Raw genomic sequence first — 24,157 nt, forward strand, 5'->3', positions numbered from 1 at the left:
AATGCTGGTTATGACTGTTATCATTTTTCGGTCTACTTTACTTTTAGAGTAATTAATATAAGCTTTCGGTGTCAAAAAACTAGGATAAAATATTTTTAGGAAATGTATTATCATAAAGAGGGTTGGGGGGGGGGGGGGTGTAGAATCTATTTTTGATTTCACACATCGCTTTTTATCACCAGAAGAAAGATAAATATAACTTTGTCGCCCAGTGATAGCAATGCAAGAACAATTTATCTTCTGCAGAGAAAAAAAATCATCCGTTTTTATCGCGAAAACTGGGATGAAATTCCTCTTTTAGGGCAATTGGAGCTTTTACATGACAAATTTCATGTCCGAAAATTTGTGACTCATCCCAGAAGGAATTGATTTATCTTGTGGTAAGGTGTGATGTGAGGTTATTGAGACCATTACATGAAATTTTAGAATGATATATAAACTAAAATTCTATGCAGATTCCAATAATGGTCTAAAACTATTCGACGATAGAATAAAACTTTTGTCCGGCACAGGGTATGTATGCGTCTGGAGAGAAATTTTACACCAAATTGCGGCGTATACAGCTGTGTGTGATTTAAAAGTGATTACTTCCGATTCAAAAACAGCTTCTACTTTCGAAATAGTCGGGAACTAAGTTTTTGCTGACAGTTGCTACTAGTGAAAGAAAGTTAATAAAAACCTGCAAACTAGCGGGTCGGCAGAGGTAGCTATTACAAAAAGTGAAAATTCAATTAATAAAGAATCCAGCTAGTTGCTAATGGCAGTTATTTTCTTATTCGTAGGTCTTCATACATAAATCCAACCGATTTGTAATCAGGGGCGGACTGAGTCCCACAAGAGGGCACCAACCTTGGCCTCAAAAGGGAGCAAAAAAAAAAAAGAAAGAAAGAAAGAAAGAAAGAAAAAGGGAAAAAAAACGATGACACACAGGTTCACGAGTTTAAAGAAAAGGTGAAAAAAAGCGAAGTAAATCGCACAGGTTTGTGAGAGCAAAACACACACATATATATATATATATATATATGTTTGTGTGTGTGTATATATATATATATATATATATATATATATATATATATATATATATATATATATATATATATATATATATATATATATATATATATAATAAAAGTGAAAAATATTGAAAAGACCACACCAAGAGCCCATAGATTCGCAACGCAGCAAAACTAAAAAGCCAAGTAAATATAAAATTAAGCAAACAGAATTGCAAATATTAAACAAATTAAATGTTTAATATTTGCAATTCTGTTTGCTTAATTTTATATATAATATAGAAAAATAAAATAATAAAATAAATTTTAAAGAAATAGTAAAAAAGGTGTTCGTTTGAGGGGGCATCGGGCCAGTCCGTCCCTGTTGGTAGTCAGTTTTTTTTTTTCTTCTTCTTTTTGAAATGCAAGAGGTGTCTGTAAATTAGAGAAAAAAAAGAAGCCCGACTTCGACTCACACCCCTGTTTGTAACCACGAAACACGTGTAGTCGATTTTTTAAAACATTTTTTTTTTAAATTTATATTTGTACTTTTTATGTTTAGGAGTCGTCTACAAATGCTGTCACGCGATGACTATTACAAGTGGGGGCTTGTGAAATTGTGACAAGTGGGTAGAAAGGGGGAAGGTGAAGTGCAGAGGAGCCCGGCACAAATCCCCCCCTCCCCTTTTTATCTCAACCCTCTTTCCCTTTTTATTATAAGCTCTCTTTTTTAATTAATTTATTTTTTAAAAATATTTTTTTCTTGTTTTCTTTTTTTAATTATTATTTACTATTATTATTTATTTTGTTAGAAAAGTTCTAACTGTTAATGATATACATACACACACACAAACTAAATAAATAAATGAAATAAAATATAAACAGAATAAAATAAGTAATTTAAATTTTAAATCAATAAATAAATTTAAATAACTAAAATTAAAAAAAATAAAAATCCGCCAAAAATTTTGATGGCACAACTTGCGCCGTTCCCCCCTCCCCCATGTGGGCACCTTAGATCATATGGTCTAAAGTGGGCACCCCTGGTGAAGTGGGACATTTTCTGACAAAGTGGGAAAATGCGTGACATCATTTACGGACGGTCCCTTATTTATTCAAGTTTTGAAACATACCTCTGAATTGTACCTCGTAATGCACACAATTCCCCTCCGAGGAGAAACACCTCCCAACGTCACGAATCACATGACCGGCGCGACCTTGTGATGACGTCACCGATTTCGCCAGACCACTGCCGTAGTCATGACAGCCAGATGCGGCGCGGTGTGTGTATTGCATTTTTGCATGGAAATTCGGGTCAAACCTCCCATTGTTCCGTGTGTTTAATCATCTTATCACTACGTTTTGATATACCTCAGTGTTCATAAGCCGGCTCGCCTGTTGGACTCTCCCTCTTCGCGCGGATCGTTGTGAGATACTTTTATTTTCAAGATCGCAACGACTCAGTACACCTTTGAAAATGACGGAACCGGTAAGTTGCGTCGTTTTTGTTTTGAACTTCTCGTGGTGTGTGAAAGGGGGTGGTCCCACTGCTGTTGGGGTTTTTAGCTCTTAAAATTCCCAAGATCTGAGAGGCCCGTCATTTAGGGGGATCGGGAGGGGGGAGGTTTAATTGCCCCCCCCCCCTCTTTCCGGTTTTGAAAAAAATAATGATTTTACATATTAGTGGGCGTGGTTTTGTTGTTTTCAAAAAAAAAAAAAAAATTGCCACACGTTTGCCCCCCCCCCCCCCAGGGCCGACGAGAGGCCATGTCAACCGAGTCGAAAACTGCGGCCCTGGCTCGGAAACGGAGTAGTTTTTAAGTTTATGAGTTTTACGGGAGGAGGGAGCTTGGTGATCGAAATGACAAGGCCTTGGCTCTTGGTGGCTCCTGCCCTCCCCCCGCCCACCGGAATAATTCGAAATGATTTAGGCAAGAAAGCCCAATCTTTAAACGTATTATTATTATATTATTTATTTAATATTATTATTATTATTATTTTTTTTTTTGCTACTTTTGCAGCATTAATGTTAAAAACGATCAAATAAGAAAACGTGATTAAAACCAAAATTGATCACTCAATAATTATTTCTTTATAACAACCTCCATTCTAGATTGTTTAACCAGAAATATATAACGTATTGTCCGTCGAAATATTTAATAAATGCATCATTTTCTTGAAATACACCGCCAGCTCAGTCATTTCCAGCCGAGGACTGCAGTTTCGTGCTTATTAGCACTCATCAGCCCGGCATAGGAAAGTGACTGAACTCAGACTGAAGGGGGGGGACCCAAACTCAGGCAGCCCTAGTTCACGGATTCGGACCGCTCTCCCTTACAGCTGAAAACTAACTTCCTTTCCTGAAATTTAAATTTATTCTATGCTGTTTTTCATCATCTAATCAATTTTGTGCTCGTGTGACTGTCTATGTGAAATTAGAATTAAAATATGACAACTGCTATTTACATTTACAGATTTACAAGTAATCAGAATGGACTATTTTCCGACGGGAACCTTAAAGAATTTCTTGTTACGCCTCTGTGTGATCTTCTAAAAACTTCTTTTTAATTTTTAGGGGCAGTGCATCTGTTGTTTGTTGAAACTCGGTATGGGCAATGTACGTCGTTCTTTTTAATGCTCCGTTCATCAGAGGATCGTTCACTTGTTCTTTCACTCGTTCATTAAATTTTTCTTTTTTCAATTTTTAAAAAATTATCACATATGAATTATTGAACGTTAAAAATTATTTGAATTATAAATAATGAAAAGTGTCCCAGAAAGTAAGCTATATAAATGAGAAAACTTATTTTATTAATTACTGCATTTCTTTTTTTCAACAAATCTCTAGAATCTTCTTAATTGTCGCATTTTTAATTTACCAATGATGTCTTTGAACAGAGCTTTATTTGTGTGGGAGCTCTGCTCCATCACTTCTGTTTTCTTCAGCTAAGGGAAGTTGCAACCTATTAAATGTTCATATTTTGACTATTGGATATTGTTAATTGACCCTCAAAACTAAAAAATTCACCATCGCCGAATTTTAAAACACCGTGGTTGATTTTTAATGAATTTTTAAAAATACACGCGCAAAAGTGCGTTTTTCTGAAACGTCACGAGCTTACGTCACAGGGCACTAATGGGCAGCCTTCCACCGAAGATCCCTTGTTTTCGCTACGGACATTTTGAGCGCGCTGATATTTTTATTTTTTAGAAATTCAATAATCCTTTTGAACACACTATGGAGGCCAGATTCGTTAAAGCACAATCTAATAATCTTCCTCAAGTAGCACAGGGTTCGTACGGGTCATGGAAATCCTGGAAAGTCATGGAAAAAAATTAACGAATTTCAGACCTGGATAAGTCATGGAAAAATGAAATTTTCGTTCAAAGTCATGGAAAATTATTTAAAGTCATGAAAAAATGTCCTGGCCAAAGAGAAAGTAACAGTTGCTAAAAGAGCATCAGAAATATTGAGTGATTTAACAGTCCTACATATTAAAACTGGAAAATTGATCGATCCCAAAAACAATTCTGAATTTTGAAATCTCATTATATCCACTTCTGTAGCAGCCGCTCGTCTTTTTTTGCAATGTGATTTTACTGCTTGGACATCACTCATTTTGCATTAACCATTATTTTCAAGACTTTTATATTCTGTAGTAGCGAACTTGCACATTCTTGATTTTGCCACGCCCACTTAAAAAATGCAATTCAATTGCATCCGAGTTTGTTTCCATCACTCGTAAAAACTTTATTACTAATTATCAGAGTTTATCTCAACTTGTTGATTGTTTTAGAAAATGGAGATCTTTGGTTAGGTGATAAAACACAGGAATAGGAGAATTCTAATACTCTAAAACAGTACTGCCCAACATACGGCCCGCAGAACTAATCCATGCAACCCAATGCTACCTTCAATGTCAGGAATCAAACCCTATGTTCAGGAATTTCTGATCCTACTAATTTATATGCATTTGAAAATGTGCAAATAAGTAAACAAGTACATTTGAATCAGAAGATTTATTCACTACTGAATGTTTTTCTTTTTTTTTAAATATAAATATTTGGTTTAGAAACGTGAATTTACTAAAGAATGGTTTTTTCTTTAATGAATCAAAGTACTGTCAAGTTATGTGTATGCTTAAATGCACTGCTGATGCTTTGCATTTGAAGGCAACCTCTGAAGCAAATTTATTGAAACTTAGTAATGACTCATTGAACCTTTTTCCATTCATTATCACTCTACCTGTTTATAAAGATTATTAGACATTTAAGTACCGTTATATTTCATTCACTGTAGTTTTACTAACTTTACTAAAAGTTATATGATGAAGACAAATAAGAATAGTTTAGTTTTTAGGTGTACACTGATATTTTTCAATCACAAGTAAGTGCTTCGATGAGGTAGAAGCATTCCCGTAGAAGTTTCGCTAATGCTCATTTCCAAAAAACTTCCAATTTGAAATTAAATAGTACTAGTCTCTTCATGTAACAAGGTCATGAAATTGTTTTATGAAGTCATGAAAAAGTCTTGGAAAAGTCATGGAATTTTTTCATCCGAATAGAGTATGAACCCTGGTAGCATCAATGATGGTATTTGAATATTTCCGAGGGATGAGAGGTTTAATGTTCCAGAAACGCGAGGAGTTAAAGCGATTAGGTAAGCCTTACGTTTCGTCTTCGAAGTCAACTGCACATCCTTCGGCTTCTCCCGCGGCGGAAGAGCGAATGACGTCACTTCCTGTGCCATTTGACGTCACAACCGCTTGAACTTTAAAAATTAATTTTAAAAAAAACTACTTATCATATTGCAAAAATTTTTTCCCCTATGATGTTCATACATGTTACTTTATCATATAAAAATAAAATTGAAAAATCGAAAACTTCCCTATTGTTAGAACTCCGACGGTTAGCAGCGGAGCTCATCGATTGTGCGTTCCAGAATCCACCAGAATATCCGTTCGGAAAAAAACTGACGAATAGTCATTTTCTTTCCTAAAAAAGATGTTAATGTCTGTGGTGTAATTTGCACCAACATAACTTCGTTCCTTCTCCAAATACTAGTTATCTACTGTCATTGAGAACGCAGGCTCCATTATTTCTCGAATTTACGCTTTCACATTTCTCACATTTTTTTTTTTTTTTTTTTTTTGCTATCAGTTCAAGATTGATATGAATCAGTCACTGCTTTTTCTCGTGATTAAAAAAAAAAAAAAAAAAAAAAAAAACACATGTAAACAACAATTTTGCTTTTAATATGCTCTGGAGCACCCTGAACTTACATTTTTGGGAAAGCAGACATTCTCAATTTGTCGAATGGAACTACAAATTTTGCTGAATGATGATAATTATAAGAATTTTTTTCGGAGATCACTGGAACCTCACTTGGGGCGCACCTGAATATGCTACTAAAAATGAAAACTCTTCTTAAATAAAGATTCAGGGGCGCTTTGGGAGGGCAGAAATTTTTCAATTTGTAGTATGAAACTCAGAATTTTACCAAATGATAAAATATGAACTCGCGCAGATACCCGCATCTAATGAAAAGAGACATCAAGCATCATTATAATTTTGTTTTAAAAAAAATGCAATATTGCTTGCTATTTGCGGAGATGAAAATGCTTTTAGGTCACACGTCACAGTGACCCCCATCAGAGAGCCCCTGCAATCACGCGTTAATTGAATAGGGAATTATTTCATTTTAAAAAGGACTGTTTTCTGGAAACACAAAGTTGTTTTTTACTTTCATTCATAATTTCAATCACATTTTCTGTTTTTTTTTTTTTTTTTTTCCTTTTCTTTTCTTTTCTGCTACCAAACAAAATCTGATTGACTATAAAAATACCTTTGAGATATATATTCACAAAACACTATTACATATCGCTGCTCGTTCGAGGCTAAATTCTTAGCAACTATAGGTTCATTTCTCAACATTTTTTGACCTGCGAACCAGGAAAACATTTTTGTTTTTTTTTAAATTAAAAAAAATATTCTTTTGGGGTGTTAATGAACTGTAACATTATTTGATTGTAAAATGTTAACTATGATTTACCTACAAGGAAATACTAAAATGAGGATAAGTAATTATTGAAATATATTACATCTTATTATATTGATTAACTTTCCTTAGAGCTCGCAGAAAATGATGAAAAGTCGTCACAGAAAAAATTGCGAAAAAATATTTAGTTATATATATATATATATATATATATATATATATATATATATATATATATATATATATATATATATATATATATATATATATATATATATATATATATTTATATATATATGTGTGTGTGTGTGTGTGTGTGTGTAATTGTTGTTTTCTAATTATATAATTTATTAAAATGAATAAATTATTCCATTTATTTGGGGGTGTTGGTTCTAATTTTATAATTTATTAAACTATTTTTTCCCCAAAAAACGATGAGTGTTTTTAACTTAGATAGGTTTGAAGACCGGTCAATTCTTTCGGCGGACCGGTGCCGGACCAACGATCGAGAATCCCTGAGCTATAGTACAAAATCAAACTCTCTGGCGCTAAAAAAATTCAATTGCTTCCAAAGATAGGGAGGAACTTTAGCTCTTTTACACCTGTACTTCGCTTTTTTTTTTTGGATAAAAACTCGGCCTTTCATGTTTCTTATGTTGTTACGAAAACATTTTTGAAGAACAGTTTTGCTGTCATGAAACGATATTGCTTTGCTGTTGTCATAGTCCCCATGAAACTTGTTTCATTGGTTTCTGTTGCTATGGTTCTGTACTGAATAACATTCTTCACACAAAGAAGGGGATATAGGTGACAAAACTTGGGCTCCATTTTCAAATGAGATAACAGTTTTTTCGCTCAGACCTGTCATTTAATTTATTACTTGCTTTTAGAGTCAGTTTGGGTCAAGGGAAAAGTGATTTGAATATTTCGGCTTTTGATGAATTTAGACATAAAATTTTGCACAATGTCCAAGCCCTTCTGAGAGGAACTAACTGGGTAGCATCTAGTCCTGGTATTATTTGAATTTTGACGTCTTGATTCAAGTGATATTTCTGGCAATCACAAAATACAATAGAACCCTACTCGTTGAGTTTCTTGCTTCTACGACCCAGCTAGCACACGAACATTGGTCCAACGTTATCATATTACATTGGACCAGCGTCGGCATCTTACGTCGGAACGTACCTTAAAACGGTACGTCGGAAAACGGTTATCCAACGGTTGGTTATTGGTTAGTTTCCAACGTTAGTCTAATGTAAAATACAACTGTAAACTAATCATTTACGAACGTAATTTCGATGTAAAATACAACGTTCAACCAATGTTATTCCAATGTAAAATACAACAGTAAACTAACCATTTAAAAACGTAATTTCGATGTAAAAAGCAACACTTAACCAACATTTTCTAATGTTGTTCCAATGTAAAACACAACAGTAAACTAACACTTTCCAAACGTAATTTCGATGTAAAAAAAACAACGCTTAACCTACATTTTCTAACGTTATTCCACTATGAATTTCAACGCTAAACCAACTATCTTCCAATGTTATCTACTTTAACTGTAGCATTTCATTAATAAAATAAGTATTACGAGGTGCTCTTAGAAGAACGAGTGTAAAGAATAATTTTCAGTCATATTAATATAAAATGATAAAATGGCTGAATTTAATACAATTTATCATTTTCCTATCATTTACAAACGTTTAAAAAAATATGAACAAAAATTAAGATATTGATAATTCTTACCTTTTATTTTTCTGAATAATTACTCCAAAATTATCTTCATAAGCATACATTAGTTTCTTTTTTTCTTTTTCAGGAAATATTAATTACCAGCAAGATTATTCTTAAGACAGAATAAAATTTTTGACTTTAAAATTCTGCCATGAAAAATAACCTAGCTTGTTTGAAGGTTCAATTTTGCTTTGACCTGAAATAAGAATAAAAATTTAAAAAAAAAAAAAGAAAAAAACATACGCGTAAACATTTAGTTAGTAAATCTTCATAGCAATTAAAATGACGTGGGTGAAACTTGAATATTATGAAAAGTACTGATTTTATTGTTTCATGTTCACTGATTTTTTTTTTTTAATTATTAGGGAAGGAATTTTAATGTATTTTATCCATCAACGAGAAAAGCTCATTCAAAGACACAATTTTATTTCTATGGTAAATTGCACATGTAATTTGTATGATGAGGAAACTATTTTTAAATATTATGCGTTTAAATTTACCGAAGCTATAAACAAAGAACAACACGAAATTCTGAAACGAATTCAAAGCATTCACAAAATTCTCCAGAAAACTAGTTACAGCATCTATCAAAAAAAAAAAAAAAAAACAGTTTGAATATGCGCAAAAATTTTAAGAATTTTGATTCATCGGAGACCCCCCCCCCCCGAAAAAGAGAAAATACCCCTAGAAACAACCTCCCCCTAAAAACCCCTGCCAAGACGAATTTGTAGAAAAAATTCAAGTAGTTTAAAACGAAAAAATCTGGGCCTGCACACCCACAATGATTTGTCGTGCTTGGAAAACAAATAAATGTAGAATGCATTTAATAATCACACACACACACACACACAAAAAAAAAAAAAAAAAAAAAAAAAAACAATGTTTTATCTTAGTTTTAAATTTATTGAAAGAAAGAAAAATAGTTGGAAAAATGAATTGATTTACTTTGAAAGACTTGAGTACTAGCGAGGATTCAACACTCGCCGTTAGCAAGTACGACACGTGTGAATGTGTATGAGACCCTGGAATGAAGAAGAAAATGGCTATGCTCCGGCGCACCCCTCCCTCACCCCTTTCAAGTCCTGGGGTCTTAACAAAACTGCAGAGGGGGGGGGGGCTTATGGAACGCATTACGCACGCTTCGCTGAACGTGCAAATCAGCAACGAGCTTGCAATAAATGGGCGTAAATGTGAAACAGGTTTGAAGGTTAGAAATAAGTTGGGAATGCGTTTAGTCGGATATAGGTTGGTTTTAAACCATCCTCCGATGCTTCGAATGATCGGATGAGCGTATGAAAAAAACCAATATCTAACCAAAACATATGTCCAACCATTGCGATGCATTTTCAACCTTTCTCCAACGTAAATCCGATGGTTTGTGCTACCTGGGGAGTGGCTCCTATCGGAATCAAAATTGCGAAAAACATCATTTGAATTGAAGACGTCATAATTTTATCTAAAGAGGATTGTGTAAAAATTCGATTTCGGGGACAGGAACATGGCCGCGCCGTCCGTATGTGCAAGGTCGTGCGGCGCACGTCGGCGCCAGAGTCAAAAAGGCGCCGAGCTCTACCAATCAAAAATGCTCCAAATGAGTGGAAAAAATCTCCAACCAAAAAAAAAAATAATAATAATAAAATTGAACTTTTCATTACATCTAATAGTGATGGGGAAATTATACTGCTCATTAAAACAAGCTATTCTCCTCGTAGCCTTTCTAAAATAAAAAATATTGCCTTGTTGTGTCCAAACATACTATTCAACATGAGCAATCTTTTACACTGAAAACACATGATGCTAATTTATGCATACATGAGCATTTTTCTTCATATGTGGAGCCGTGAATGCTATTTCGGTATGTCTGTAATTTCAGAAGGTTGAGCATACGAAGCAGCGCAAGAAATTTGCTATTCCCCATTTTGGTTCGTGCAGTGAATATGTTGTATTATAATTTATGCACCTCCAGAATGCTGAGTTGAATATTTTTCAAAAATATTCTTTATTATTGAAGAGAGGAGCGCCTTAGGAAAACAAAGTGATTTTGATAAGAAAAAAATAATGCTGTTGGGGGAAAACTTAAGTTTCTTTCAAAAAGAAATCTTTGAATTAAAAATTTTCAGTAAGTAACAGCTAATTGTTCAGCTACTTCGCCCTCCGTACTACTTCTTTTCTTTTTTTCCTTATTATTTTTCTTTTTTTCTAGTTCGTTTAAAAGTAAGATTGTCTTCAAAATGCTACTCCTCCGATTCTCTCCCTCTTCCGTCACCGTCTCAAATTTCGCTTCCAGATCTTTAATTTCGCAAAATATTCAGGGAAAGTCCTCGAATACCAAACAACATCGCTTGAAATTGCGTTCGAAAATCACATAAAATTGCGTTTTTGGAGCTTCAATTTCGACAGATTGCCGGCCCTAATGTTACCAAATATAGTCTTACAATCGCGTTTTTAAGACTTCAATTTCAGAAAACATTCGGGCAAGGGCCTCCGAACCGCCTTCCTTTAATATCATTAAAATTTAGGGTTTGAAAACATGACTCACGTAAAATTTAAGTGAAATAGCCTCTGAACTTCTTCTCCTAATATCATAGAATATTACTTTAGTTTTTAGGGCTTAAATTTCGAAAAAATTTCTAGGAGGGAGCTCCAAAATCTCCTTCCCGTAAAATTCTTCAAAATTGTCTACAATTGCGTTTTTGGAAGTTCAATTTCAAAAAAATTGGATGGAAGAGGAGGAATTGATTTCTATCTGTTTTACAAAAAAAAAAAAAAAAGTCGGGTAGAATCCCAGAGTTTCATTTTTTATTCTAACGTCAATAAATATGGCATATAACCGCGTTTTAAGGCTTTAACTTCTACAAATTTCCGCAGAGCCCCTTGTACCGTTTTCCCCCAGAACACCGCCAAAGACCGTTTAAAATTGCGTTTTTAAAACTACTAATTTCAAAAATTTTAAAAGATTTTTTTTTTCAATGTGCCCTCACTAAAACTTTTCTTGCTGCGCCACTGCTCCTGTTCTCATGTTTTGACAGGCATAACAGTTTTATTAATTATTTATCACTTGGAGGTTAGATAGATACTCACAGTGGCGTGAACTTTGATATTTCAAACATTTTCCTTTTTCCAGAATGCATTATTAGCATATCAGAGGAGCTGCTGTACTCTAATTAATTTCGAGATATGAAGTAAAAACGTAAGCCAAAACGTGTTCTAAAATTAAATGCTCACACATTATTGTTTTAATAAATTAAATGCCAATTTTTTTTTTTTTTTTTCCATTATATATTTGTTTACAAAACCTCTTTCCAGGTGTTAACTATATTTTCCCCGAACGCCAGAGCATAAAAGCGCTCACAAGACTTTTGCACGACGGCGCCGATCAGGCTTGGCGCGGCCCTGGACAGGAACCATTTGTAAAAACGAGAAACCGAACCAGTAGGGTTCTATCGCAACTCGGAATTGCGAAAAACATAATTTGAATCCAAGATGACAAAACTCAAATTATTATTATTATTATTATTATTATTATTTTACATTTTATTTATTTAATTAATAGTATTTATATTATTAAATACAACGTTTATTCATTTTTGTTAGTTTCTGACCTTAAAACCATGGTTGGTCTTCGCTGTTATGAATTTAGGTATTAGTCATAATTCTCTTTCAAGACTGCAGGAGAAGATTTACAAATTTTCCAACTTAATTAAACCTCAACGATTTGATTTAAACATCAAAAGTGTTGCTAAGTATCAGCAGTTGTATTTATCATTTTCTCCAAACATAATATGTATTAAAAATTTATCAAAAGCATAGGGAGTGGGGGAAAGAGTACATGTGGGTTATAACACCAATACGAGAAATTGAAGTAATTTGACCCGCATAGTTAGTTATGTATAACTACCTGTCTACGCGGGTACTTACGATGAATGCCCGTAAAAAAATTATCACTGCGCCACGGAATTGTTTTGCTAAGTTAAATTTAAGTATTTATCGTTACATTTTATCTTTTCAAAGAAACCTTCATCTTGAATTGATTTGAAACGTTGGGAATGGCAAATGAATGTGTTCAAACTAGGAACATGTGTCAAAATGACAGAAGGCAGTTCAATAACAGAAACTGAAGCTACAACTTTTTTGATGCTCAAAAATAGAACTAATAACGAAAAAAAAAAATGTTATTAATCAGTTGGTTAAAACTGTGTGTGTGTTAGGAGCGGAATGTTTTTTTTTTTTAAACCTAATTTGTGTCGAACAATTTTTGAAATCATGCTTTTTATAGGACGGTGTGGTGGCAGAACTGAACTGGAAAACAAAATAATAAATCTTATACAATTAAAAACTGAGCTTATGTATCTATGTATGTACCTATGTATGTAGGTATGTCCGAATTGCTTCTTCCGAGCTCCAGTGAACTGACCATCGAACCAGATATGGATAGATTCGTAATTTTCGCGTCTTTATGTTTGACTATTTAACATAATCCTCCGATAATAATTAGTGGAGATATCAATTAAAAACTATTAATTATGACACTTTAATTTCGACATAAAATTCCTATTTTGCGAAGCCGATCAAATTATTATTCAGTGCCTCAAGTCAACTTTCCGTAACAATGCTTTTATTGAAATTTGTAGCGTAAAGGAAATCATTGAGAAAAAAGATCTGTTGACATTTGTTTTTCTCGAATATGAACAAATAAGGAGCTAAGGAAATTGAACTAATCAAAAAATAAAATATAGTAATTAAGTATACATATTAAAAAAATCTTTTCAAGTTATATAAATGAAAATAAATAATTGATATTCATGGCATATTAATTCACAAATGACAATTTAAAAAATATATAAATATTTTTCATCTGAGCAAATTTTAAATGTTACATAAAGATTCTATTTTCCCCAATTAGTATGCTCGCAGTATCGATTTTTCAACTGAATTTTATATTTTTAAATACTTGTACTCTGAACTTCAATTTTTTTAAGGAATAGGTAGATGAGTACCGACTGAATTTCATCATTATATATATAGTCATGCTATAAAAAAAGTTGGAAGCTTAACCTTCACAATGTTAACTTCCTTTTGAGGTAATTGGTTTGGGTGAGTGGTGCTGAGTTAAGCTGGGTTGCTTTCGTAACAATTTTACAAAGCTATTCAACTCAAATCGCACCAATAACCCCCCCCCCCCCTTATCTCTGAACTAACCAAAAAGAAGTAAAGATTGTCAAGGTCAAGCTACAACTTATTAGTCCAATTTCATATTTGTTTACGTTCTGCATGAGATGTTTCGGATATATTCGACGCATAATATGACACATAACTTGCATAATTTGACCAGTGTTTTTGGCATAGATTATTATCAATATTACGATTTTTAGAAGAAATATTATTTCAGTGAAAACAATTTTTGCTTCTTATGATCAAAAAATGAAGAATTAAAAATTACGTACTGTGATGTCTCGCACACGGTAGAGAGTCTGACGGAACGTAAATGAATGATATCTCTTTGACTTCAAAAAGTCTGTAATGACTCATAAAATGAATAACGTCTCCGAGTTCAAAGAATCTGTAATGACACATAAAATGAATAACGTCTCCGAGTTCAAAGAGTCTGTAATGACACATAAAATGAATAACGTCTCCGAGTTCCAAGAGTCTGTAATGACACATAAAATGAATAACGTCTCCGAGTTCAAAGAGTCTGTTATGACACATAAAATGAATAACGTCTCCGAGTTCAAAGAATCTGTAATGACACATAAAATGAATAACGTCTCCGAGTTCAAAAAGTCGGTTATGACACATAAAATGAATAAACGTCTCCGAGTTCAAAGAGTCTGTTATGACACATAAAATTAATAACGTCTCCGAGTTCAAAGAGTCTGTAATGACACATAAAATTAATAACGTCTCCGAGTTCAAAGAGTCTGTTATGACACATAAAATTAATAACGTCTCCGAGTTCAAAGAGTCTGTTATGACACATAAAATTAATAACGTCTCCGAGTTCAAAGAGTCGTTATGATACATAAAATGAATAACGTCTCCGAGTTCAAAGAGTGTAATGACTGCAACTAAAATGAATAACGTCTCTGTAACTCCAAAGAGTTTGTAATGGTTCCTAAAATGATTGATGTCTCGGCGACTTCAAAAAGTCTGTAATGGTACCTAAAACTAATAACCTATGACTTCAGAGTCTTAAAACAATTTGAACAAATTACAAAAAAAAAAAAAAAAAATCCCTGTTTTTCGAAGCTTGTTTTAAAACTGTTTTCTATGTTTTTTATGGTAAGCAGCTGTTGTCGGAGAATCCGCAGTATAAATCATCTTCATCTTCTTCACATTCATATTTAAGTTATAAACATAATTGTAGTACTGCATTTTATTATTACTTTATACTTTATGTACCCTCCTAGGGTGGTTCAAAAATACATGTAAAAAAAAAAATTCTCCTAGATAACAGGTCACCCCTCATTATTTTTAGACTTATGGATAGTAATATAGGGGGAAAGTGGGTTAAAACCGCGACCCTAAGGTTTGCAGGCTTCTAGAAATCAATTTTTATCATAAAGGAACCAAATTTTGCAAAAGTATGCTCTACTTATCTATAGTTGCAACCACAGTTTCAAAAACATAGTGTTTTTTATTTTTTAATTTTTATTAATTTTTTTGTAAAAATAGTCATTTTACCCGGTCTCCCCCCCCCCCCCCCGTTGGGTAAAACCGGGTACACATGTTATTGCTATGGGAAAATAAAAATTTTAAAAGTTTCCACAGAATTCAAGTTTTATTTAGTGACCTATGTTAACTATTGTCATAACAAATTGGAATAAGTATAAAAAGACACATATTGATGAGTTAGCAGCAAATTAAATTGTCTTTACTTTTAATTTTTTGCTGTAATATAAGGATTACTGACCCAAGTCGCAAGAAAAATAGTTCCTCTTCGCTCTAGAGCAGCTTTCATGGGCCCAACGACGACATTGGAAGCATTGGATCTATTCTTCACCACCCTTTGAGTTCGAGTAAAGCTCGGACTCGTATATCTTTTTCTAAAAATAATTTACTTCATTTCTTCAATAAAAAATACACTTTGTAGTTACCGACCACAGCGTCATAACATTAAAATTCAGAAAGAGAAACATGATATATACAACTATAAAATGGGCACTTATATGCATAATTTTAAGGGGGGAGGGCTCAGATATTTTCCCTATGGCTTAGCAGGATATTTTCCTCACAGAAACCAATTGCAGTGCAGATTAGACTTATTAAAGTTAATAATTTTTTATAAATTATTAATTGATGGTTGGAGAAGAAATGTTTTTACATTTTTTCAGAGGAAAAAAAAAACTAAAAGTATGGAAGTTTCAATTTTTAAGGGAGGGGGGCCTGAGCCCCCACTTGCTCTCCTATATGGGCGCCCTTGAATTATAACGAATAATGCAAACTGCAACATACAGAAGTAAAAAAAACTAGTAGGTGTGTTTCTTTTTTACCCGAGCAAAATTTAAAAAATTGGGATAAAATCTTACCTGTTCATTTGACGGCGTTAAAACTTTGTGAGATGCTGCAGAGGGGGGAGACGCACCTGTTGAGACCCGACACGATCTTTACCGACCATACCCGCAAGTTTCCGACTAATGTCCATAGGTACAACAGGAAATTTTCCTAAAAAAATCCCTACAAAAAAAAGTTAAATATGAAGAAATGAATTGAGCAAGATATTTCTTTTATTATTGTCCACGTAACGAGAATCAGCGTGTTAGGAACAAATAATCTTCCCATTCTCCACTCTTTTCCTCTTTTGGCTGTCATGGTTAAAGCACAATACAATCTGCAACACATAATATTCAGGGTTGACAGGATTGGGCCCCATTGTGTTGGACCCAATGGGTTTTTTTGAAAAAAACCCATAAAAAACCCTATTATTTAGCCCACTTTTGGGTTTTTTGATTTTCTGAGAAGTTTTCAAAAAGATGATTTAAATACTTTTACAATTTAAACTTATTTTTTTATTTGTTCTTCACCACAGACAAGGGACATAAAAAATGAATTTTGAACTTTAATAGCATTTCTCAACTCTTAGAAGCATTAAAAAAAAATACTTCAAAGATTTCAAATAAAGATATTTCACTTTTTTCTTTAACTGGTCAATAAATGACCCAAATTATTTTGACTAAGTCCTGTCATGTTTGATTTTTCTCAATATTTGTAGATTGTATAGAGGAAACTACTCTAGCTAAAAGGCTTTCATGTGAATTATTTTCTGCAAACCAACATGTCACAAATCTCGAATAAACACAAGGTATATTTTTTAGAAATTAACAGGTTTTTCAAACAGTCGGGCAGAAAACAGAACAGGATGAACAGTATTTTAATTATCTTACGAAAAAGTTCAATATTTCTTACTCTGTACACAGAAATAGAAAAACTGGCAACATAAAATCCAAAGTAATGTCTTGATTAGGCTGGAATTCAGTAAAAGGGGGTAAAAACTACTTGAGGTTCTACAGTAGTTTTGCATAACAAAATGAAATAGTTAAGTAAAATGCAAAAAAAAAAAAAAAAAAAAAGTAACGAACGAAAAAAAAAAATAAATAAATAAAACGATTTTATCACTCGAGAAGTAACTTTGCCTTAACTGTTGGTAATCATGAAAACTAAAAAATCTGAAACTTCACCTTTCTTGGGTTTTGTCGTCTTTTATACTTTTCTTCAGAAAACGCTGAATTTTAACTAGTCTTCCAGCTTTTTTTATCCCAAGACAATTTTTGCGCTTTGCCCATATACTTACGCTACAATATGCTACAAGTACCCACATTTTCCCTAAAAAATACAAAAAAAAAAGAGGGTTTTTTGGGTTTTATTTAAAAAACCCTGGGTCCATGGGCTTTTTTAAAAAAACCGGGTTTTTGCCAACCCTGATAACATTTGAAGCGAATCTGCGCGGAAAGAGGCGCTGATTCAATTTTGGCGTTAATCGCTTCATGGGATTGGCTGATTTTTGTCATTATTTGCTCGAATTAAAAAAGCTTAATTAATACAACAATGTGAAGGTTAAAACATATTAAAATGTCGTCTGCTCGAGAAAATCTTTCATGCGATTTAACTGTTGAAAACTGATCGGTAAAATCGCGATGCTTAAAATTTTTTAATCTATTTACCAGTTTCTATTTGTTAACAAATAAAACGTTCAATTAAAATGAGCAAGACTTTTGAAATTATTTTCAATTTTTGCTCTTTTGTTCTGTCTTTGCAGGTATATTTCGATAAACTGGAAACTGGCATGGTCGACAGTTTCCAAATTTCGTAAAGTTTTTGCGCGAGTAATTTTATTTTGCTATTTTTGTTGTTTTATGGTGCAGTAAAACCTGTGAAGTTGACCACCCTTGTAAGTTGACCACCTGTCTAAGTTGACCGCTATTTTTAGGCACAGAATAAGATCTATATCATATAATTCAACCTCTATAAGTTGACCACCTGTTTTAATTGATCACTAAAATAGTGCACCGCTAGTGGTCAACTTACACAGGTTTCACTGTACAGTGAAACCTGTGTATGTTTATTAGTTGCAGTGCACTTTTTTCGTGGCCAACTTATAGAGGCAACGGCTCCCATACGCAAAATTTTAAGGGGGCTCAAAAATTTTCCCCATGGTTTAGCAGAATATTTTTCTCCATAGAAACCGATTTCAGCACACATTAGAGTAATTAAAATTTGACATTTTTAATAACTTATTCATTAATGGCTGGAAAAGAAATTTTTATACATTTTTACAAAGAAAAAAACTTTAAAAGCAGGGAAATTCTCATTTCTAGGGGGGTCGGTTGAGCCCCCTTTGCCCCCCTATATGGGCGCCCTTGTATAGAGGTTGAATTATATGATATAGATCTAATTCTGTGCCTGAAAATGGCGGTCAACTTACAAGGGTGATCAACTTCACAGGTTTTACTGTACCCTTATGCAAATAGATATTTCTCCACTTTCTGTTTACGCAGGAAAAATTCCTCGAGCAGACATTCGCGGAAAAATTTAACGCTTATGAATTAAGATCACCACTTTCCCAATTATCGAGATCTTTCCGATGTATCGAGATATATCGAGATCTTTTACGAATGGCAGAATTTTGTAGCAGTGACTACGTAAGCGTATAGACGTTAGATCTAAGAATTCATGAGATAGACATGGGAGGAAAGTTTCGTAATGGCCACAATATGTTTCATACAGTAAAACCTGTAAAGTTGACACCCCCTGTAAGTTGACCACCTGTCTAAGTTGACTGCTATTTTCAGGCACAGAATTAGATCTACAGTGAAACCTGTGTAAGTTGACCACTTGCGGTGCACTATTTTAGTGGTCAATTAAAACAGGTGGTCAACTTATAGAGGTTGAATTATATGATGTAGATCTAATTCTGTGCCTAAAAATAGCGGTCAACTTAGACAGGTGGACAACTTACAAGGGTGGTCAACTTCACAGGTTTTACTATATCATATAATTCAACCTCTATAAGTTGACCACCTGTTTAAGTTGACCACTAAAGTAGTGCATCGCAACTGGTCAACTTACACAGGTTTCACTCTATATAGATTACGTGGATGCGTGTTTTACCCAAATTGATCTGTTGCGAATTATTACAACTGCGAACTTGGTGGCCGACGCATCAGCTTAAGTTCAACCATTTTAGATCGGATTTTTCGTTGTTACAGAGCTAGGGTTACCACAGCAAAGTTTCGGGTTTCTCCAAATTGACGAAAAATAATATTTTATTTAATAAACAATCCACGTGCTGCTAATAATCGCTCGTAGTGAACAATCACCAAACGCGATAACTCGCCAGAAAAGACAACCACTCAAACACGCTCTCTGATCCAAAAAGGCTGATCTTAAGCTGATGCGTCGGCAGGTATATATATATATATATATATATATATATATATATATATATATATATATATATATATATATATATAGGGGACTTAGTTGCTGTCATCTTTTCCCCGATGTATATTATAGCTCGATGCATCTCTTAAAACGTATAAACAAAATACTTATAAAATAAAAAGCGTTGATATGACTGCATGGCTCAGTGTAAGCCGTTTAAGTTTTCATGTGATGTGACTACATCCGCAAAAGCTTCTACTCTAACGCATTCGTTTCTTTATGGGCTGATGTACCCCCTCTTACGAAAGCAAATAATCACTTGGCCGTTGAGCTAATTAAATTGCTCGGTGAAGGAAGAAAAAATGTGTTCTTCTCCCCTTTTAGTTTGTCCACTGCAATGGCCATGCCATAATTGGGCACTCAAGGGCAGACCTCGGGAGAATTGCGTCCCGCCCTCGGATACCACGTTGCAAATCTCGAAGATAGTAACTTGGCTTCATCGTATGGAAAATATTTAAATGATTTGGAAAAGACTCCCGACAGTTATGTAATGTTATGTGCTAATTTGATAGTTAGTGACAAAAGCTTTGCTGTCAAAGAAGCCTTTAAATCGACAGTCATGGAGACTTTCAAAGCTTTACTGGTTGAGGTAGATTTCCAATCAAAGACCGAGAAGGCGGTTAAGCAGATCAACGACTGGGTCAGCATAAAGTCTCAAAAGATGATTCCCCAGTTACTGGATTCCTTGAGCCCTCTCACAGTGATGGTGTTGTTGAATGTCGTCTATTTCAAAGGAAATTGGTTGACTCAGTTTAACGCGAAGCACACTAAAAAAGAGAAATTTCACTGCAGTGGCAATGAAGCAAAAAAGGTGGACATGATGCACTTGAAGGAAAATTTTCCTTATATGGAGGAAGATTCTTTCAAAGCCCTGGAGTTACCTTACAAAGGTGAAGAAGTGGCCATGATGATCTTGCTTCCCCATAAGGTGGATGGTTTGAAGGAATTAGAAGGCAAACTGAGCTCTTCTTTCGTCCAAACTACCAAGAAGGACATGCGTTGAGTTCAAGTAGACGTTTCTTTGCCAAAGTTCCGCATGGAATATTCAAAGTCAATGAAGGATTCCTTCGCAAAGATGGGCGTGAATAAAATTTTCTTCCCCGGTGGTGAATTCGACGGCATCAATCCTTCGAAGGATATCTGTATTTCCAAAATTGTACATAAGGCCGTTTTGGTGGTAAATGAAGAAGGAAGTGAAGCTGCTGCTGCGACGGCTGTTGTAATAGCTGCTCGAAGTGTACCAAGGAGGGAATTCACTTTCGTTGCGGATCACCCGTTCTTATTCGTCATATATGATACTCGCACAAACCTGTTACTTTTCATGGGAAAAGTAGAAAAACTATAAAATGACTGATTGTCATGTGGTTTAAGATTTTAAAATTCATAATAGAAGTTAAAACTTTTGTAAGAAATACGCTTTTCCACTCTTGTTAGTCTCATTCTGGAGCCATTTATGTTCTGTTCGAGTTCAACTGAGCTACATAATTTACATAAACTAGTATAGTATATATATATTTATTAACACTTTGTATTCAGTATTAGTAGTTTATGTTGCAAATCCTATACTTTCTTGATATGCACTACTCTCGTGCACTGTTATGGCAAAATTTTTTGCCTCACCTGGAAAGCTGGTCCCCTAAAGGGACCCCCAATGCAAGAAGATTCTACCTGCGGATAGACGTCTCAAAGTGGAACTATCAAATATTCGTACCACTTTTCATGAATATATATATGTGTGTTTTACCCTAATTTATCGCTACTAGTATTTTGCAAATTATTACACTGCGAACGTGGTGCTGCCAGGTTATTCTTTTTTGTTGCTGTCAACTTTTATAGCGCATAAACAAGATACTTTAAAAATATTCTTTGCTGTGATATCGTGGCTTAGAGTTAGCCGTAAATTTTTTATGCAGTGTGCCTTCGTTCGCAAAAGCTTCTATTCTAACGTATTCATTTGTTTATAGGCTGATGTCTCCCCTCTTACGAAAGCAAATAATCACTTGGCCGTTGAGCTAATGAAATTGCTCGGTGAAGAAGGAAAAAATGTGTTCTTCTCCCCTTTTAGTTTGTCCACTGCAATGGCCATGCTGTACTTGGGCACTCAAGGGCAGACCTCGAAAGAACTGCGCCATGCCCTCGGATACCACGTCGCAAATCTTGAAGATAGTGACTTGACTTCATCGTGTAGAAAGTATTTAGACGATTTGGAAAAGACTCCCGACAGTTATGTATTGTCTTGTGCTAATTCGATAGTTAGTGACAAAAGCTTTGCTGTCAAAGAAGCCTTTAAATCTACAGTCGTGGAGACTTTCAAAGCTTTATTGGTTGAGGTAGATTTCCTAAACGAAAAAGAGAAAGCGATAGAGCAAATCAACGATTGGGTCAGTACGAAGACACAAAAGATGATTCCGCAATTGCTGGATAAGTTACCTCCTCTCACAGTGATGGTGCTGTTGAATGCTGTCTATTTCAAAGGGAATTGGTTGACTCAGTTTAACGCGAAGCATACTAACAAAGAGAAATTTCACAGCCGTGGCAATGAAGCAAAAAAGGTGGACATGATGCACTTGAAGGAAGAATTTGCTTATATGGAGGAAGATTCCTTCAAAGCCTTGGAGTTGCCTTACAAAGGTAAAGAAGTGGCCATGATGATCCTGCTTCCCCATAAGGTGGATGGTTTGAAGAAATTAGAAAGCAAGTTGAGCTCCTCTTTCGTCCAAAATACCAAGAAGAACATGTACACACGGAAAGTAGCCGTTTCTTTGCCGAAGTTCCGCATGGAATATTCCAAGTCAATGGTTGACGACTTTAAGAAGATGGGGGTGAACAAAATTTTCTTCCCCGGTGGTGAGTTTGACGGCATCAATCCCTCGAAGGATCTGTATGTTGCTGACATTGTACACAAGGCCGTTTTGGTGGTGAATGAAGAAGGAAGCGAAGCTGCTGCTGCAACGGCTGTTGTGATGGCGCTTCGATGTGCTCCAAAGAGGGAATTCACTTTCGTTGCTGATCACCCGTTTTTGTTTGTCATTTATGATACTCGCTCCAACTTGATACTTTTCATGGGAAAAGTAGAAACACTTGAAAATTAGTGATTGCCTTGTGGTTTAAGATTTTTTTAAACTCATAATAGTCGGTAAAACGCAGTTTGATTTTGTAAAAAACTCCGATTTTCCATTCTTATTGATCTCATTCTGGAGCCGTTTATGTTCTGATCGAGGTTCTTTGAGCTATACATATAATTAGCATTACAGTGAAACTTTTGTATAACAATACTGTCTATAACAAAAAACCTGTCTATAACAATATTTTGTATGGTTCCAGCGAAATGTCAGCATAAATAATCAAACTGTCTATAACGATGACCTGTCTATAACATTTTTTTAGGTCCCAACAGTATCGTTGTAGACAGGTTTCACTGTGTTTGGTTTGCGATGTACCCAAGGACGGATACAAGGGAAGGGCGATGGGGGCGATCACCCCCTCCTTGAGCTGAGATTCAGGAACTTTCTTCAAGTATATTTTCGATATTAAATTTCAAAAAACGCAATTTTACATAGCCTTTGATGGTGTTAGGAGAAAGGGAGCTCATTCCTGGAATTGAAGTGGTGAAAACGCAATCGTAGCCCATCTCTTATTACTCTGGAGATAGGGACTGGAACTTTATACGGGACTTTTTTTTGGAACTGAAGTACCTAAATCACAATTTTAGACAATCTTAGATGATACTAGGGATAGGTTCAAAGACTCTTCCTGGATATTTTTTTGAAATAAACGCAACTGTCGGACACCTCTGATTAAATAATGGTAAGCGATGGGGTTTCGTACACTCCTTCGAAAGTTTTTAGAAATTGAAGTTCAAAAGAGTCAAGAATAAATAAATAAATAAAAAAAAAATCGCCCCCTACTTGAACATTTTCTGGATCTGCCCTTGGATGTAACGTAGGATTAGCATTGGAGCTGGCAGTCAACAGCTAATACTATTTTGCCCACTGGATAGGCTAATTTAGGATTCAAATGAGGATATCTTGGAGTTACAAATTTAAAAAAACAGTTTGTGACTTCAAGCGTATATTTTACATCTACCCTTGTAAGCTGTAAAGGCAAAACAAAACACAAGACTACACATTTGGCGAGTATCGCGAAAACAGTTGATTAAAAATATATAAAAAGATCGCCAACCTTGGGATTATACTAAAGCTGTACCAAGGTCGGCAATCAGGGTCGTTTTTTTTTTTTTTTTTTTTTTTTAAATGTTAGTACTTGTGTTAACTTAAAGTTAAATTTTATTTTTCGTAATGAATTGATTTATTCAAAGAAGGGTTCTATTGCGATGAAAATATAAGATGAAGGGGAAAATATGGCAGAAAAGTCGAAAATCATTACTGATAGGGAAATTTTACGGTTCAAAGAGATGCCACTCCAGTTCCAGAGCTTAGTGGCTACCTCATTTTTTATGGTCATAAATTCGAATTTTATCTTCCAGTTT

General features: G+C 34.5%; 1 protein-coding gene across 1 annotated transcript; it reads left to right on the plus strand.

Moving 5' to 3' along the window:
• The first annotated feature begins 2,267 nt into the window (after positions 1-2,267).
• On the plus strand, positions 2,268-22,845 carry LOC129222854 (intracellular coagulation inhibitor 2-like). The gene is made up of 2 exons (XM_054857407.1): positions 2,268-2,481; positions 21,633-22,845. The coding sequence occupies exons 1-2, from the start codon at positions 2,470-2,472 to the stop codon at positions 22,758-22,760; spliced, it is 1,140 nt and encodes a 379-aa protein (XP_054713382.1). The 5' UTR covers positions 2,268-2,469; the 3' UTR covers positions 22,761-22,845.
• The last annotated feature ends 1,312 nt before the right edge of the window (positions 22,846-24,157 follow it).

Source organism: Uloborus diversus, chromosome 5 (assembly GCF_026930045.1).
Source record: "Uloborus diversus isolate 005 chromosome 5, Udiv.v.3.1, whole genome shotgun sequence".
NCBI classification, from domain to species: Eukaryota; Metazoa; Arthropoda; class Arachnida; order Araneae; family Uloboridae; genus Uloborus; species Uloborus diversus.